The 17,174-nt window shown below is 40.3% G+C and overlaps 1 protein-coding gene across 1 annotated transcript; it reads right to left on the bottom strand.

Moving 5' to 3' along the window:
- Positions 1-2,136: 2,136 nt before the first annotated feature.
- LOC119917990 lies at positions 2,137-16,777 on the bottom strand. Its single transcript, XM_038738480.1, has 6 exons — positions 16,638-16,777; positions 14,930-15,400; positions 9,043-9,497; positions 6,056-6,555; positions 4,324-4,378; positions 2,137-2,881 (listed from the first exon to the last, which is right to left on the bottom strand). Exons 2-6 carry the CDS (start codon positions 15,380-15,382, stop codon positions 2,371-2,373), a joined length of 1,974 nt encoding a protein of 657 aa, XP_038594408.1. The 5' UTR covers positions 15,383-15,400; positions 16,638-16,777; the 3' UTR covers positions 2,137-2,370.
- Positions 16,778-17,174: the final 397 nt, after the last annotated feature.

Raw genomic sequence — 17,174 nt, 5'->3', positions numbered from 1 at the left:
CCATTGAACTGGTCACCCTAGCCATCATCGCAACAATTGCCCCCCCTGAGAGATTTGGCAGGAGCTGCCACTGCTGACATGTTAGATTTGTTTCCAGTGAGATATTAGTGACTTTGCTGTTGTAAATCCTGTTGCTGATCTAGAAACAACATTTAGCTAAGATTAAATGTTAAATTATTATTTTTAATAATATATGCAATTATTTAGTAATAAATAAGACTGATAAGAGCATCGATAAAGAACTGAACCAGTAAAGATTACCAATACAAGTGTGTCAATAAAATCCTAATGATCCCAACTCGTGAGAAAATATCCGGCCCATCTCTGTGTCCTGGTTTTAAAATCCGTCCCAATTGAATCTGTAATTGAACAGCCCTGGTGTGCAGTGATCATAGTAATATATCTTCCTTGTGACGAAATGTACATTAAACTGAATGCAGCTTTGTAGACAATATTTTGTCCTTGTAATCCATGTTTCCGTTGCATGGATAGCCTTTGGATATTGCTCTGAGTCCCGCTCCTTAAAGGGTAAATTATTATCATAATTTAATAATGCATTGCATTTAAACAGCACTTTTCATACACAAAAAGCGATAACAGTAGCCTACTGGTCCTACCAGGCTGGACATGCAGTCTGCCAAAATATGTATCCCCCTTTATAAAGCACAGATGATGGCCTACTTTCAAGTACTTAATTTTGTGTATACTTCACATCAGGACTAATAACAGGAGTAAATGTGGAGAAGTGTGTTGTTTCCTAGCAAACGTTATACTGAGATACAAAATACAAAGTGGGATCCAGAGAAAGTCTCGTACACTAGAGCTTCTACTGTTCATTAAGCCTTACAAAGAAGTGTTGCATCAAAGAATGTCCTGTAACTTGACCTGAAGTTAACAGGAATATTTCTTTTGTATAATGTAATTTAATAAAACTATAACTAAGTTACTGAAAAGATCCTGTTACTAAAACATTACATTATATACTAAACAAGACATTTTAAATACTTGACTTTTGCCTTTGTCTCTTTTGTCCCAGATTGAATGGGCCCCTCTGACAAAACAACTGGCCCCAGCCTGGCCCCCTTAATAAAATTGGTCTAGAACCGCCACTGGGCATAACAGTGGAGACAATTAGTCAGACATCACTATCAAGAGGAAACAGGTTTGGTAACTGAAAACACCTTTCAGAACCTCCTACAGTATGAAGGATTATGTTACATTCTTCAAAATAACTTTACACATTAGGATACGTGGCGTGATCACTGTTTTTTAAATGAGCCAACATTTAAAACAAAATGTTTATTACACAGATCTACATGTCGCATTTGTCACATATAGTTAGTTGATGGCAAAAACAAACTACTGACATGACTGCATATGAGAATGACCATATTGTCAAAGGTTCTTGTCCTAACATGGATTAGTGAGTGATTAACCCACAGAGAGAGAAACACAGATTTTAAGAACCAGTCAGCAGTTTGTCCCCCCATTCATAAATATATAAATTACACTACTACTAATAAAAACCTCCTTATAGCTGCATGTGATGTTGGGTTCAGACCGGACATTTTAAAAGCCGTCTGAAGCTCATGTGTCTTTGGCCCCTGTTGGGATCTGAACCTTTAATGTTAAGCTGAAGTATGAGGAGAGACCAATAAGGAAGGACTCCAAAGTCACAATACAGACCAATTTTTATTTTCATGCATTTCTCGGTAATGTAGATGTGTGTGTGGCTTAAGCTCTACAAAAGAGAATTAACATCTAAATTAAATATATTAACAAATATGATGTGAGACAATTAACTTGGATTATATATTAAAGGAATAGTTAAAGATATTAAACATATACTCAAAAATACTCTAATACACTTTCTTTTTCACTTTTTATTCGATTGATACAACTCTCATGATGTCTTTACGGTAAATATGGTCAGTTAGCTTAGCTTAGCACGACTGGAAACGGGGAGACAGCAGTGTAAAAACAGCTGTGGAGTTATTATACAGACTGTCCACTTTAGAAAAAGTCATGACCGTTTCTTTGGTATTTCATTCACTTCCATAATATTAGAGAAGCAGCAGCATGTTTCAGAGGCGGACATCCTAAAATAACTCACTTTCAACAAACCAAGATAGCAGCTCAGATTTAACGTGACACGTTTATTTTGAAGGTTACAATGACAGTAAAAAAAATGGCACTTAATTTGTATCCAAATATACAAAAATACATTTGAACATAGAAAATAAATTGGTAATAGCTCTCACAGCTCACATGTAGCCCACATCACATCAAACCACATCCAGAGGAGGGTTCAACTGGGCTTGGTTTGATGGTTTTAATGATCTGGAATAAATTTGTAACACCTTGTAGAGCTCACATGTAGCCTCGGGAACCACACCCAACAGAGGGTTGGACTGGGCGTGGTTTGATGGTTTTAATGATCTGGATTCTTTTGGGATCCCAGACACAATCCTCCTCCAAACCACTTGGCACCATTCCACACCTGGGTGGCACCCAGGCGGTGTCATAGCCATGGTCATGCCAGGTCTTCTGACGTGGATGGCCTTGACGATTGATAGCGATCACCTTCCCCACGTTGACCTCCACCACAACAACCACCCTGTCAGACTCAGGGTGATTAAGGGGATAGCGGCTAGCTTTCTCCAGGTCTCTGCTGAGGTAGACGCCGCGGCCGAGCATCCCGTCTGCAGACTGCCTGAAACCTGTGGCCAGGATGGCCTGAGCAGCCTCGCTGGTGGTGCCGTGGTACATGATGTAATTTCCATCACTAACTGGGTCAGAGAGGCCCAGTCGACCGACCCCAAGGGGCAGATCAAAGTCATCTTCAGCCCACTGGTACTGGCTCATGTTGGTGTCAGTATCTCTGTAGGAAAGAGGATTGTTAGTGTAAAGAGTTCAGACGAATTCCATGTGAAGAAACTAAACATCACTGCAAATTAAACAATACAGGAATGAGACCAGAAAGTTAAGAAAGTATTCAACAACACACTACAGTATTTAAGATCCATTTAAAGTTCTGGATGTTCAGTCTAGCTTATCACAAAGACCGGAAGAAGCAGAGGAAACTCGTTAGCTATAGCTCCATCAAAAATTTAAACAAGACGTCATATTGTGGTCAGGTAGAAGTTGAGCCAGGTGAAACGTTTGGACGCATTTCTTTCACACACATGCTCACAATGACATGGCTAATATGCTAATGTTTACCATGTGTGTAAAGTTTACTATGTTCACCATCATAGTTTAGCTTGTTGGTACCATTTGCGTAATAGCATGCAATTACCGCCCAACACAAAATACTTTTCCTCCAGCGCCACCATAACATTGACTTTGATGATCCCCTTAAACTTGTTCCAGTGTAACCAACAGGTCCACTGATCTGTTGAAACGTCTCATCATCTTTTGGATGGTTTGCTGTTACATTTGATACACATATTTATTTATTAAACTCCTTTTAACTGGGAAATAAAATTAAACTGTAGTGTGAGGCAAACAACATGAATCTGCTTTTATCAGTCAGGAAGCTCACAGTTGAGTCAGACTCAATATATTTCACTGATGGTTTAAGAGAATTTTCCCTCCAGCCTAACTAAATTCATCTCCTCAAATTGATAATATTTTATGTAAAACACGTACCTCTCTCCACGTTCTTCCAAGAGTGCAGGCTGTGAGTCTGCTCGGCTTTTTATAAGGAGCTTCAGGCTTTGGGAGGAAATTCCGTAACGGTGCGTTCATCTTTCACTTTCGTTTACAGTCAGACAGGATGTATTTATTTAGGTGTGTTCCAAAATAAATACATCCTGTATATCATCCTGCTGCTGGCAGGACGCCAGCCAGCAGCAGGATCATATAGGCAGATGTGAGCATTGGACTTTGGACAACCTTGTGCTTGTGTACCTGTTTTCATTTCCATGATATAAAACTGCTTGTAACTGCAGTATATTTCAACCTGGCGTATTTCCTGTATGTGCTATGGCTTATGCTAACTTGCCCTACGTTGTAGAGATTTGAAAACATGAGGACTGACATTTCTTCTTTGCATTTCATTGTGCTATTTTGTGTCTCTCTGTGGTCATTTTGAATCTCTTCGCACTAATCTTCCCCTGACTTGTTGGGTCCCTGGACCAGCTTTAGCATCAAGTAGGATGAAGCACAATACAAAACTGGAAGAAATATAATGTCCAACTGTTTGTAAATTGTAATTGTGCTGTTCAGCGTATTGAAAGAAGATCAGGGTTAACATCCACTCGCACTCCAATCATTAACAAGTCTGATTTTATAGGTGTCAAATAGATTCAAGGATCAAACCTCTTTGAGGACAGGGTCCTTATGGTCTTAAATTCTTCTGACCTATGAGAGGAAACTGGGTGTAGAGATGGCAGAAAATCATGTGGGAATATATCTGGAACAATACAAAAGATATAATCTGTTGTTTTGTCCAAAGGTTTATTCTGGTAACAAGAGTTCTGCCCCAAACAGGTGGGTGACAGGGTGAACCTGGCCAGGTGAGGTATAACAGTGGAGACAATGAATGAGACTATCAAGAGGAAACAGGTTTGGTAACTGAAAACCACATTTCAGAACCACCTACTGCATGTAGGATTATGTTACATACATTTAAATAACTTTGCACATTATTGTATGTGGTGTGGTCATTTTATTTAAAAAAATAAAAAATAAAATTCTTACATAGTTTTGCATGTCACATTTGTCACATATAGTTGTTTGCAAATACTAACATAACTGTATATGAGAATAACCATATTCTCAAAGTTTCATGTCGTAACATGGATTATTTAGTGATTAAAGAGAGACAGGCACAGTTCGGTTTTATGATCCAGTCAGCAGTTTGTCCCTGATTAATAAATATACAAACAATACTACTACAAATAATAAAATAACCTAATTAGGGTAAACATGTGTCATGATGGACTCAAAAGTAAGAGACAGAGCCAGCACCTATAAAGCTCACTAATATGTATATATATATATATATATCTTGTTTGTAGTAGAAAACAGTGGTGGAGGAAGTATTTAGATTTTCTAATTAAGTAAAAGTAGCAATACCACACAGTACAAATACTCCAGTACAAGTAAAGTCCTGCATTAAAACTGTTACTTAAGGAAAAGAACAAACGTATTATCAGCTAAATGTACTTAAACCTGCAGTGTTGAACTTTTGTCTTTGGCAGTGAGAGTACTACACAAAAGTTCGCCATACTGCACACATCTTTGTCCGATGTTGGGTCTCTATGGCTGCGGCATGAAACACGAATACAGAGAGATTTACCGGGCGATCATAGACTTGATATACATGAGAATAAATGTAAAGGATGTTCATTTATATGTAAAAGTCCTGCACTGTACCTTTAAAGTATCAATAGTATCAACACGAGAAAATAGACTATTATTGGTTATTGAATTATAATATACTGATGTATTGATGTTTAAGTAGCATTTTTTAACCACAGATTGTGAAGGCGGAGCTAGTTTTATATATTTTACATGCTGTTGGGTTGGTTAACAATGCATTATATTTTATAAGCTCATGTAAAATCTTAATTTAAAAAAATAATGACAAATAAATGTTCTAGCGAGCAGGGTGCTTGTTTTGTTCCACTTCCTGTCTCAGGTGTAATCAGGTGATCCTCCTGGTGGTTCTGACTCTTCTGTAATGCAGTGTCAGTGGTGGACATGCTAACCTTCAAGTTTACCACTCACAACTGTGACATAAGACTGTTTCCCATGTTAACCACCAAACTGTTTCTTTGAAGAAAGTAGCTTCAGTGAAAGCAGATGTGAAACATGAATCCACAGTGAAGGGGGAAATGATTAAGAAAGGCATGTTGCCTTTGAGATCTTCAGAATAAAAATATACTTATCACACTTTCAACAAACCAGACAGCAGCTCAGATTTAACACGACCCATTTATTTTCCAGGTTAAAATGACACCGTAACAAAATGTCATTTACATTTTATCCAAATATATAAAAACACATTTGAACATACAAAATAAATTGCTAACAGCCCTTAGAGCTCACATGTAGCCCTGCGCACCGTATACATAATAGGCTTGGACCGGTTGTGGTTCGATGATTCTAATGATCTTGATTTGATCTGGATCCCAGACACAATCCTCCTCCGAATCGCTCATCGCCAATCCACTCCTGGGCGGCACCCAGGCGCTGTTATAGCCGAAGTCATGCCAGGTCTTCTGACGTGGATGGCCTTGCCGATTGATGGAGATCACTTGCCCCACGTTGACCAAAACCCTGATGACGACCTTGTTAAACTCTGGGTGACCAATGGGAAAGCGGCTAGCTTTCTGCAGGTCCCTGCTGAGGTAGACGCCGCGGCCGAGTATCCCGTCTGCAGACTGCCTGAAACCTGTGGTTAGGATGGCCTGAGCGTTCTGCCTGGTGGTGCCGTGGTACATGATGTAATTTTTATCGCTTTCTGGCTCAGGCAGGTCCAGTCGACCGACCCCGGCGGGCAGCTCGAAGCAATCTTCAGCCCAGTGGTACTGCATGCTGGACGCACTGTAGGAGAGAGAGGTTTATTAGTGTAAAGAGTAAATGCAAATAAATTAAACATCACTGCAAATAAAACAATCCAGGAATGAAACCAGAAAATGAAGATATGATACAATCAAATATCTAGGGTCCATTTTCAGTTCTGGATGTGTTTAGCTTAGCTTAGCACAAAGACGGGAGGAAGCAGAGGGAAACTGTTAGCCTAGCTCTGTCAAAGTGAAACAAGCCTCAGAGCTAAAACAGGCTGTGTTGATAGAGGCGTGACTGAGTACTAAATCCAAGAGTTTTAAGGCTCATCAGATGGAACAAAACTGCACAGAGGTGTATACATTTTGTTGCCACAATCACTACGTTAATAGTACAAATTCAGCTGTCACGTGACAAAGACATGTGCCAGGGATGTGTGCCTGCTCGCATCTGATTGGCAAATTGCGGCTATGTTTTAATCTGGGCCTCAGGGCTGGCAGTTGGAACCTCTCGTGTCTCTGGACTGGAGCCATTTAAAATAATCAGGAGGCTGCATTTTTTTCTCCCCCACACTGGGCTAAAGTTGATCTTTAAGCTTCCTTACTCACAGCAGAGCGTTGAGCTGAATGCTAACTTCAGCGTGCTAACATGCTCACAATGACTATTCTAATATGCTAACCTGGCTGTAGAGTCTTCTTATTCTAAGGCTACATCCACACTGCTACGTTTGGGTTTTAAACCCGGAGACAATCCCAGCACACATCAGATCCCCGTCTATATTAAAATGACTGAAAACGCACATCAAGTGGCCGTTCATGTACACTGGGCATGCGTGTAAACAGGAAGCAGATTGTCTACTCCGCAGCTGCAGAAGATTCGACTATAAAAGAAAGTACTACTACAGACGAACGAAGAATAGCTATGACGAAGAACCATAGCAGAGATTTCTTTGCATCGAGTGTCAGTGTATAAGTGTTATTAACACATAATATTTTAATAAAAATGATTTAACCAAAACTAAAACTCTGTCAGTAGCATCGCGTTTCTGCCAAATGTGAGCGTCTGTGTCATGTATCGCTTCAAAGTAACGCCGTTTTCGCCTGTTCAACTAAAACGCTACCCCGGAGTTTAAAAACCAAAACAGGGTCAGCAGCGTTTTCAAACTTCTCTGCATTTTAGGTGTTTGGATTTGTCGTTTTAAAATTAACGTTGAGCTCAAAGGTGGCAGAAGGTCTCCGTTTTCAAACGAAAACATAGTAGCGAGGATGTTTCCCAAGATATAGACCAAAATGCAGGTGTTGGTTTTTAAATGGGTCCAAAGGTCTAATATCACAAATCAGCCTCACAGGTCTTTACAGTCTGTACAGCATACTACACCTAAACTCTAACTGGGAAAATAAAATGGGACTTTCTGCACCTTTTTAAATACTTTGAAATGTGTTTTACTATAAAAATATTGCATGTCAGTTTAACGATTACTCTTTATTCTGCTGTGCATATGTTTAAAGAATATCCTGTTTAATGGATTTCTTCACAGTTTTCCAACTGTTACCTTATTAAAAATGTTCTTTCCCATCATTTATAAAAGTGCATGGTACAGTCTGACCACTCTGACTCACAGGACGCAGGCTGTGGGTAAAAGCCTGCCACTGGCCGAAATTTCCCAGTTGAAATTTCCAACTTCCGACCTGAAAGCGCTCCAGGTGCATGAGAGTTCATGACGAAAAAACATGGCTGACCGTGACAAACTGATGGTTCTTTGTCAGGTGTGCACACAATTGCACCCTCAGCAGTGCCCTAGAAAACAAGTGACACAAATACTCGTTAACTGTGTACCCGTCTAGCTACATCAGTTGGCAATCCCCGAAAAGACGTTCAGAGATTGTTTACTGTAACCAACTACCTAATTGCTCTTGCAAAATATTTTTAGATTTCTACATCAATTTACTATATGACAGTATTATTTTTTTATTTAAATACATGCAAATATACTTTATGTTGCATTTTAGTTTGTGGATTACCATTTACAATGTGTGTTTCAATGTGAGCTGCCATTGTTGTGTGACGTCATTCAGCTGCTACTTGTAAAGTCGGGGTACAGATTTTTTTTTTCTCCGAGTTCACAAATAGGAACTCTGACTTTAAGTAGTTGTACGTTTTCTAGTTGGAGGTCGGAGGTTTCTGAGTTGCCTGGAACGCAGCATTAGTGCCGCTCCAGACGATTGTGATCGGTTTAAATAAAATTCAAACATGCCAGAGTGTTTTCCCTCTCTATGCCCGGATGAAAATGGGTTCAGCCAGACGTTTCTTCAGCGCTGCAACAGTGCTAAAACAAAAAATATCTTAGGATCTGAGAATATTACTATTTTCCAAAAGGGTGATTTGTTTCCTGGAAAAAAAAAAATACAGGATCAATCTGCTTTCATCAGTCAGACACTGACACATTTTCTGCTGAAGGTTTAAAAGAGCACTTTCCATCAGAGTAACTTCACCTCCTTATTGATAGTATTGATAATATTTACATACATGTAGCCCCACGCATTAACTCCATAGATGGCCTGGACCGGTTGTGGTTCGATGACTCTAACGATCTTGATTCGATCCGGATCCCAGACACAATCCTCCTCCAGACCACTTGGCACCATCCCACACCCGGGCGGCACCCAGGCGGTGTCGTAGCCGGAATCGTGCCAGGTCTTCTGACGTGGATGGCCCGGTCGATTGATGGCGATCACTTGCCCCACGTTGACCTCAACCCTAATGACGATCTTGTTAAACTCAGGGTAATTCAGGGGATAGCGGCTAGCTTTGTGCAGGTCTCTGCTGAGGTAGACGCCGCAGCCGAGCATCCCGCCCGCAGACTGCCGAAAACCTGTGGCCAGGATTGCCTGAGCGTTCTGCCTGGTGGTGCCGTGATACATGATGTAATTTTTATTACTGACTGGCTCAGGCAGGTCCAGTCGACCGACCCCGGCGGGCAGCTCGAAGTCATCTTCAAGCCACTGGTACTGCATGCTGGACGCACTGTAGGAGAGAGACGTTTATTAATGTAAAGATTACAAGCAATGAAAACTAAACATCGCTGCAAATAAAACAATCCAGGAACGAAAACACAAAATTAGGAAGTGATGTTGAAAGTGAAAAAGTCTGAGTCTCCGTCAGGAAGATCACATTTGAGTCCAACACATCAACTATTCCACATGACGCTGAAGTTAGCTTCCAATTCTGCCGATAAGGACAAAGTTATGGTTAAAAGTGAAAAACGGCGAAAAACTCGCTCTTTGTTGCATTTTCACTATGAGTGCACGATATTGACAATATGTGATATTTATTAGGAATATTGCGATAACGATATATATAAATTTCGATATTCTTAACCATGTAAAAACACAAGTTTCCCCTTTGATCCCTGTTGTTTTCGTTGTCTCCCCGAGCCACACAATCTTCTTACTTTTCCTATTTTTTCTTTTCTTTCGGTCCCCTGACTGGCTTCACTTTTCTTTTATTTCCTCTCTCTCTCCGTTCACTCCCAAGCTGTCAAAGTACGCACACACCCGTCACGTGCTAGGCTCCGTAGCGTATGTTTGTGTAGTTGCTCACCTCTTTATATGATAGGGTGTCTGGCCAATGAAACATGATCTTCATATCAAGTGGGCTCTAAATATAACTCAGCTAAGCCACACAGCCACAACGGATGCATCTGTCCACAATTTACTGGAATATTGCATAATTTCTGTAACATTTTCAATAAGATATTGCGATAACAACATATATTGCGCGTCTCTAATTTTAAAGATTAATTTAAGCTGTAGTCTCTCTGCGACATTCTAGTCCAGATTTGACAGCTCAAGGCATAACGGTTTTTGATCTGGACCTGAATTTGCCTTAACTTTCCCCGTGATGGTCGAACTGGAATCTATCTTCAGTGTGAAATAACTGAAATAACTGATGTGTCTGACTCAAACGTGAACTTGACGGAGACTCAGATTTGTCTCACTTTTGCCTTAGCTGCTGAATTGGATGCTAACTTCAGCGATGTCTGTTCCATCTGCATATTCCACACGCAGTACTGAGAATATATATTGATTACACAAAAGCACCCTCCCTAAATTCATCTATTTATAATATTACTGTGTTTGTGTTCACGAACCTCTCTGCAGGTTCCTCCAAGAGTTCAGGCAGGGAGCTTTATATAAAGACCTTCAGGCTTTGAGAGGACTTTCGTTCCTCTTCTTCTTGTTGTTTCGCACTGTTGTATGATTTCCGTTTAGAGTCAGAGAGCTGTGTTTATTTAGGACTGGCGAACACAGCGGTGATGTTGTGTTTCTGTCCTGTCAGCCTGCAGCACACTGATCTCAGGGCCTTATCGGAAGACGTGAGCATGTTTTCAGCACCGGGTGCCTGGAAGACAGAATAAAAACCATAGATTTGCCCGGATGTCTTTGTACAGCATGTTTTTAAAATGAAGCAGAGGGCTGCACGGGACTACCACTGCAGGGGGCGCGGCCTCGTGGATACGTAGTGCGTGACGTGTGGGAGGTGAGCGCACACCGACCAGAGCTAGCGACGGTAGCAGCTAACCAGCCGTGAGCAGCTTCCGCGAGTCTCTGCGTGTCCGCACCTGAACCAGGAGCCCTTAGTCCGCCAGTAGAACAACACTCAGCGGGAGGGTTTCAGCGCGGTACCGGCGGCGTCGCCGAGCTGGCGGCTCAGAGAGGCTCTCCGGTGTCCGTGTGGGGGAGGGTCAGTACGCAGCAGCAGTAGCCCTGTTTACCGTGGGATCTTCACCGAGGGGAAGAATGCAGTCCGGCGGTGGTGCTTCTGCAGCTGCGCGAGTCCGAACCATTGCGCCAAAATACAGAGTAGAGGGTTAGAAAAAAAATATCTTACACTCCTGCGGATGATGCGTCTCGATCTGCTGATGTTCGGTAATGTGCGCGGTAACACACGGACTCCCGTCCGGTCGAAGGCGTGCTGTGCTCTGGTGAGGAGGAGGAGGAGGAGGAGGGGGGGGGCACCTTTGTTGATAGGGTGTAAACCTGACGTGGGCGTGGCCGCTGTGACGTCACTCGTTGGTTGGGTCCGGAAGAGACCAGTGTGACCAGATGTGTCAACAAACTGTAAAACCATGTCACGTGAAAGTTTTTATTGGGCACGAAGTCAACTGTCTGTCATTAGGGAAAAACACAGTCTCTGTATGGAAAGCCATTATAGCATTTATTCCATTAAAATTTCACTAGTTAAAATAATAATAATAATAATAATCCTTATTTGTAGAGCACTTTTCAAAAACAAGTTACAAAGTGCTTTAACACGTGTAGACAAGATACAAGATAACAAGATAAGAGCATGAAAAATTAATATAAAATGAGTAAAATAGAATAAAATGAAAGGGATAAAATAAAGTCAAATAAGATCGGGAAAGGCTCTCCTATAAAAGTTAAGAAGGGACTTAAAAGAGTTCACTGACTCAGCCGACCTGATTTCCTCGGGCAGGCTGTTCCAGAGCCTCGGGGCCCTGACAGCAAACGCTGTAAACGCAGTAAAACCTACTAGTACTTATCTGTAGTTGGCAATAAAAATAGTCACTACTCCCATTTTACTAGTAGCCTAACAATTGATTAGACACTATGGTAACTACAAAATAGTTACTTGTAAATTTTTTTTGGTTACTAGTAACTAATTGAACGTTGCCATTAAAATCTATGGAGCTCTGCAATTCAGATGTGATCTGTTCATTAGTTACTATTATTTAGATAATAGTACCAATATGGCAAGCCATTTTAACATTTATTCCTTAAAAAATACTAGTCGCTATTTAAAACCTACAAGTAATTATTTATTAGTTACTAATAACTTTAGTTGGCAACAGGAATAGTTTTGTTTTACTAGCAACAATTGATTAGATACCGTTACTTGTTTTTTAGTTACCAGTAACTAATTGCACATTTTGCAGCTCAGATATCATCTGTTCATTAGTTACTTGTAATTATCAATTGTAACCGGTGGAGGCAGATGGCCGCCCACCCTGAGCCATGGTTCTGCTGCCTCTTAAAAGGAAGTTTTTCCTTGCCTCTGTCGCCAAGTGCTGCTCTTGGTGGGAATTGTTGGGTTTCTGTAAATAATTTCACAGAGTATGGTCCTGCTCTTTTATGAAAAGCGCAATAAGATAACTGCTGTTGTGATTTGGCACCATATTAATAAAATTGAATTAAATTGAACTTTTCCATTTTACTAGTCTCTATTATTTAGGTACTAGAACCAATATTCCAAGCCGTTTTAACATTTATTCCTTTAAACTTACAAGTAGTTTTTTAAAAGCTACTAGTAGACTTTTATTAGTTACTAGTAACTTTAGTTGAGAACAGGAATAGTTAGTTACTATTCCAGTTTTGCTAGAAACAATTGATTAGATACTAGTACTTAATTTTTGTAGTTACTAGTAAATAATTGCACATTTTTGCCATTGAAAACTAAGGGGTTCTATAGTTCAGATATTACCTATTCATTAGTTAATAGTAACTGTTCGAACTTTCATTAATATAGACTAGTAAAATTGTTAGTTTATAGTAACATTTTATTTCTTACTAGTAATAATGGACTACTTACTAGTAACTAAAACATGCACTGGTAGCTAAATAATAGTGACTAGTAATATGGAAATAGTTATTAGTAACTATTTGAATAGACGATATCTGAACTGCAGAGCCCCTTAGATTTCAACGGAAAATGGTTACTAGTAACTAAAAATTAAGTACTAGTATCTAATCAATTGTTACTAGTAATACAGGAATAGTTACTAGTAACTAATGGATTGGTAACTAGTAGCTTTTAAATAGAGGCTAGTAAGTTTTAAGGAATAAATGTTTAACGGTTTGCCATAATAACTGTGTTGTATGTACCAGTGTGTAGGCTAATTCATGATCTGTTACATACAATTGATTTTATTTAATTAATTTCATCAGTGCTGCGCCCGTCACATCTGTACGCTGAACCTGCAGCTACACCTCCCCTGTCCTCGTGACTGAAACTTCCACCATCTTCATCTACACTAGAAAACAAAAAGGGGAAAAAGAGCACTCGTGTGTTACTTTGTGGATAAAACATCTCTGTTGACACAGAGAGACCCTGCAGCTCCTGCTGTAGCCAATGGAGAGCCGAACAATGCCCATCTTTGTGCAACACCAAAAGAATCTTTCAGAACGATCAGTATTTAATGTTTTATTCAGCTTTACCTAATCGAAACTCATGTTAAGTAAGATTTTTGGGACGAACAGGACAGGAGTCGGGAAACTGCTCATAATTCTGGACTCCTGGTGAACAACATAAAGGAATAAAGTGCAATTTTTCAGGACATCAGTTACACAATCAACATGACAACAATCTTAAATACAACATAGGCCTACACCTCAACAGCCATATGTAAAAACTTATTTTTTTTTTCCTAAACCAGTTTCTGTACTGTCAGTCAGTGTGATTTTAGTCCCTTAGCTTATCTGCAATTGCAATTGTAAATTTCTTATCTGCAATTTACAATTGCAGATAAGCTGCTTAACGGTGAAGACAATTAAATACTGTATATCACTATACTAAACTGGTTTGGTGACTGAAAGCACCTCTCAGAACCTCATTCCTGCACCTGCTTTTCATTTCCATCACATAAAACAGCTTGTAACCGCAGTATATTTACACCTGGTATAAATCCTGTAAACGTGGACACTTTGCACTTCCCTCCTCTGTTGTAGAGATTTGAAAAAGCAAGGACATGAACTGGGATAGAATTTTTACATTAAACATTTCATCTAGTGTCTGAGTTCGACTGAAAGTAAACACAGACTGTACTTTTGTACTTAATACTAAATGTACGTAGAATAGTAAATGTCTGCATTGATAGGGTGCTTTTATCCAAGACGCTTTACAGTTTTACCTTTCATTAACAAACACACACTCACACAGAGACACACTACAACATGTGGACTTCCACCGCTGTGTAAAAAAAAACACATGTTGTAGTTTTTTGGAGGTTCCAAGGAAATGTTATCTCTGTTACCGTGACATGTTAAACAGCTATGTAGACACTATAAATAGTTTGGACCATTTTTTGGTAGAAAACGGTTCTAAGTGAGTCATGTGAATCTAGAGTTAAGGAGAAAATAGTTTAGAAAATTGCTTTTGAGTTTTTCAAATGTGGCTGCAGATGTTTCAGAGGCAGATATCTCACTTTCAACAAACCAGACAGCAGCTCAGGTTTAACACGACCTGTTTATTCTCCAGGTTACAATGACAGGAACAAAATTTAATTTACCTTTTATCCAAATATATAAAAATACATTTGAACATACAAAATAAATTGGTTAACAGCTCGTAGATCTCACATGTGGCCTCGTGCACCACATCCTGAGGAGGGTTAAACTGGGCTTGGTTTGATGGTTTTAATGATCTTGATTCTTTTGGGATCCCAGACACAATCCACCTCCAAATTGCTCTTCATCATTCCACACCCTGGTGGCACCCAGGCGGTGTCATAACCGAAGTCATGCCAGGTCTTCTGACGTGGATGGCCTTGACGACTGATGGCGGTCACCTTCCCCACGTTGACCGTTACCTTAATAACCACCCTGTCAGACTCAGGGTGATTAATGGGATAGTGGCTAGCTTTCTCCAGGTCTCTGCTGAGGTAGACGCCGCGGCCGAGCATCCCGTCTGCAGACTGCCTAAAACCTGTGGCCAGGATGGACTGAGCATTCTGCCTGGTGGTGCCGTGGTACATGATGTAATTTCCATCACTAACTGGCTCAGAGAGGCCCAGTCGACTGACCCCATAGGGCAGATCAAAGTCATCTTCAGCCCACTGGTAGTCTCTCATGTTGGTGTCAGTCTCACCCTATAGGAAAGAGGATTGTTAGTGTAAAGAATTCAGAAGGATTCCGTGTGAAGAAACTAAACATCAATGCAAATACAATACAAACGGGTGGTGATGGCGCATTGGATAAGAGACTATGCCTTTGGTGTGAGAGACCCGGGTTCAATCCACCATTGTGTCCCTGAGCAAGACGTTTAACCCCTAATTGCGCCTAAGAGGCGTGCGACCTCTGACATGTATAGCAATTGTAAGTCGCTTTGGATAAAAGCGTCAGCTAAATGAATAAATGTAATGTAAATACAACAATACAGGTATGAGACAAGAAAATTAGGAAATGTGTTTAGCCTAGCTTAGCACAAAGACAGAAAGGAGCATAAGGACCTTTAGGCTTTGGGAGGAAATTTCATAAAGGTGTGTCCATCTTTCACTTCGTGCACCTTTTCTATGACTTTCATTTACATCAAGAGAGGAAGTATTTGTTAAGGTGTGGTCAACACAGCAGACATGTTTTGTTTTCAGTGATTTTAGGCCCTCATAGGCAGATGTGAGTGTTTCACTTATGGGTCTTTCCTTCCTCATTAGGGCACAAATGTATGTTTTTACTGCTGCGTCCCTGTAAGAAAAAGGAACAATTACAATTGTACACTTCATGCACAGTGGCAGATGAGCTGCACAACGGTGAAGACACTTAAATATATCACAATACTTAACAAGTTTGGCAACTGAAAGCACCTCTCAGAACCTCATTCCTGCCATATTTGCTCAGGTTTCACTTAAAACAGCTTGTAACTGCAGTATATTTACACCTGGTATATATCCTGTAAATGTGGACATTGTGACTCTAAAGCTCATGCTCACTTCCCTCCTCCGTTGTAGACATTTGAAAAAAGGAGATGAACGAGGATATCATTTTTACTATTTTACACTTATCTAGTGTCTGAGTCCAACTGAAAGCTAAAACGGACAGTAACCTCCCGTGAAATGGACACTGTGGTTAACTGTGTAGGGATCTACATCCTGGTGTGGACAGATTATGAGACAGTGTGCTCCTGGGAACAGATACATGCAACGAACCCAGACAGAAAAGAGATACAGAACAACCATATAAACAAAAACAGAAAGCTGGTGCGGAAACTGTGTCAGAGGTATGACGTTATATGAGAATAATGCTCAGCCTCCGTCCAATCAGATTTAAACTATAATCAGGAATGCGATTCTCACAGAGAATTATGTAAAATCCCCTCTCACCAACTCTCACCTGATTCCTGTGTCGGTGAAGCTGAAATCCACACAGAAAGCCAGGTCAACTGTAGCAAACGTTTATGAACTGAGAAGGAAAGAGGCTGCAAGACCTGCCTCCCTGCAAGAGCTCACTGTGCATGAACATGTGTTTTGGAGGGAGGTCTGAACGGACTGGGTGGGATTTAATCCAGCTGTGTGTTATTAGTTTCTCCAACGTTGCCTTCCCCTGCTTTAATGTTTAGGTAGACTTTTGTGACCACAGTTGGTAAAAGTGGAGCTGGTTTCATGTATTTTAAACACTGTTGGGAAGGTCAAGAGTACATCATATTTTATGAGTGTTGCTTTTGAATTGTTGTGGAGTAAAAAGTGCAACTGACTGAAAATACTTAAGTAAAGGGAAAAAATCTCAAATTTGTACTTAAGTCTAATACTAAATGTATTTATTTGAATTGTAAATGGCTGCATTCATATAGTGCTTTTTTCCAAGAGGCTTTACTATTTTGCCTTTCATTCACAAACACACGCAGAGAGACACACTACAACATGTGGACAA

This window comes from Micropterus salmoides, unplaced genomic scaffold, assembly GCF_014851395.1.
Source record: "Micropterus salmoides isolate LMB-PRFRI ecotype aquatic unplaced genomic scaffold, ASM1485139v1 Ms_hic_scaffold_10, whole genome shotgun sequence".
Taxonomy (NCBI): Eukaryota; Metazoa; Chordata; class Actinopteri; order Centrarchiformes; family Centrarchidae; genus Micropterus; species Micropterus salmoides.
The sequence above is the reverse complement of the archived record's forward strand: the minus strand, read 5'-3'. Positions and strand labels throughout refer to the sequence as shown.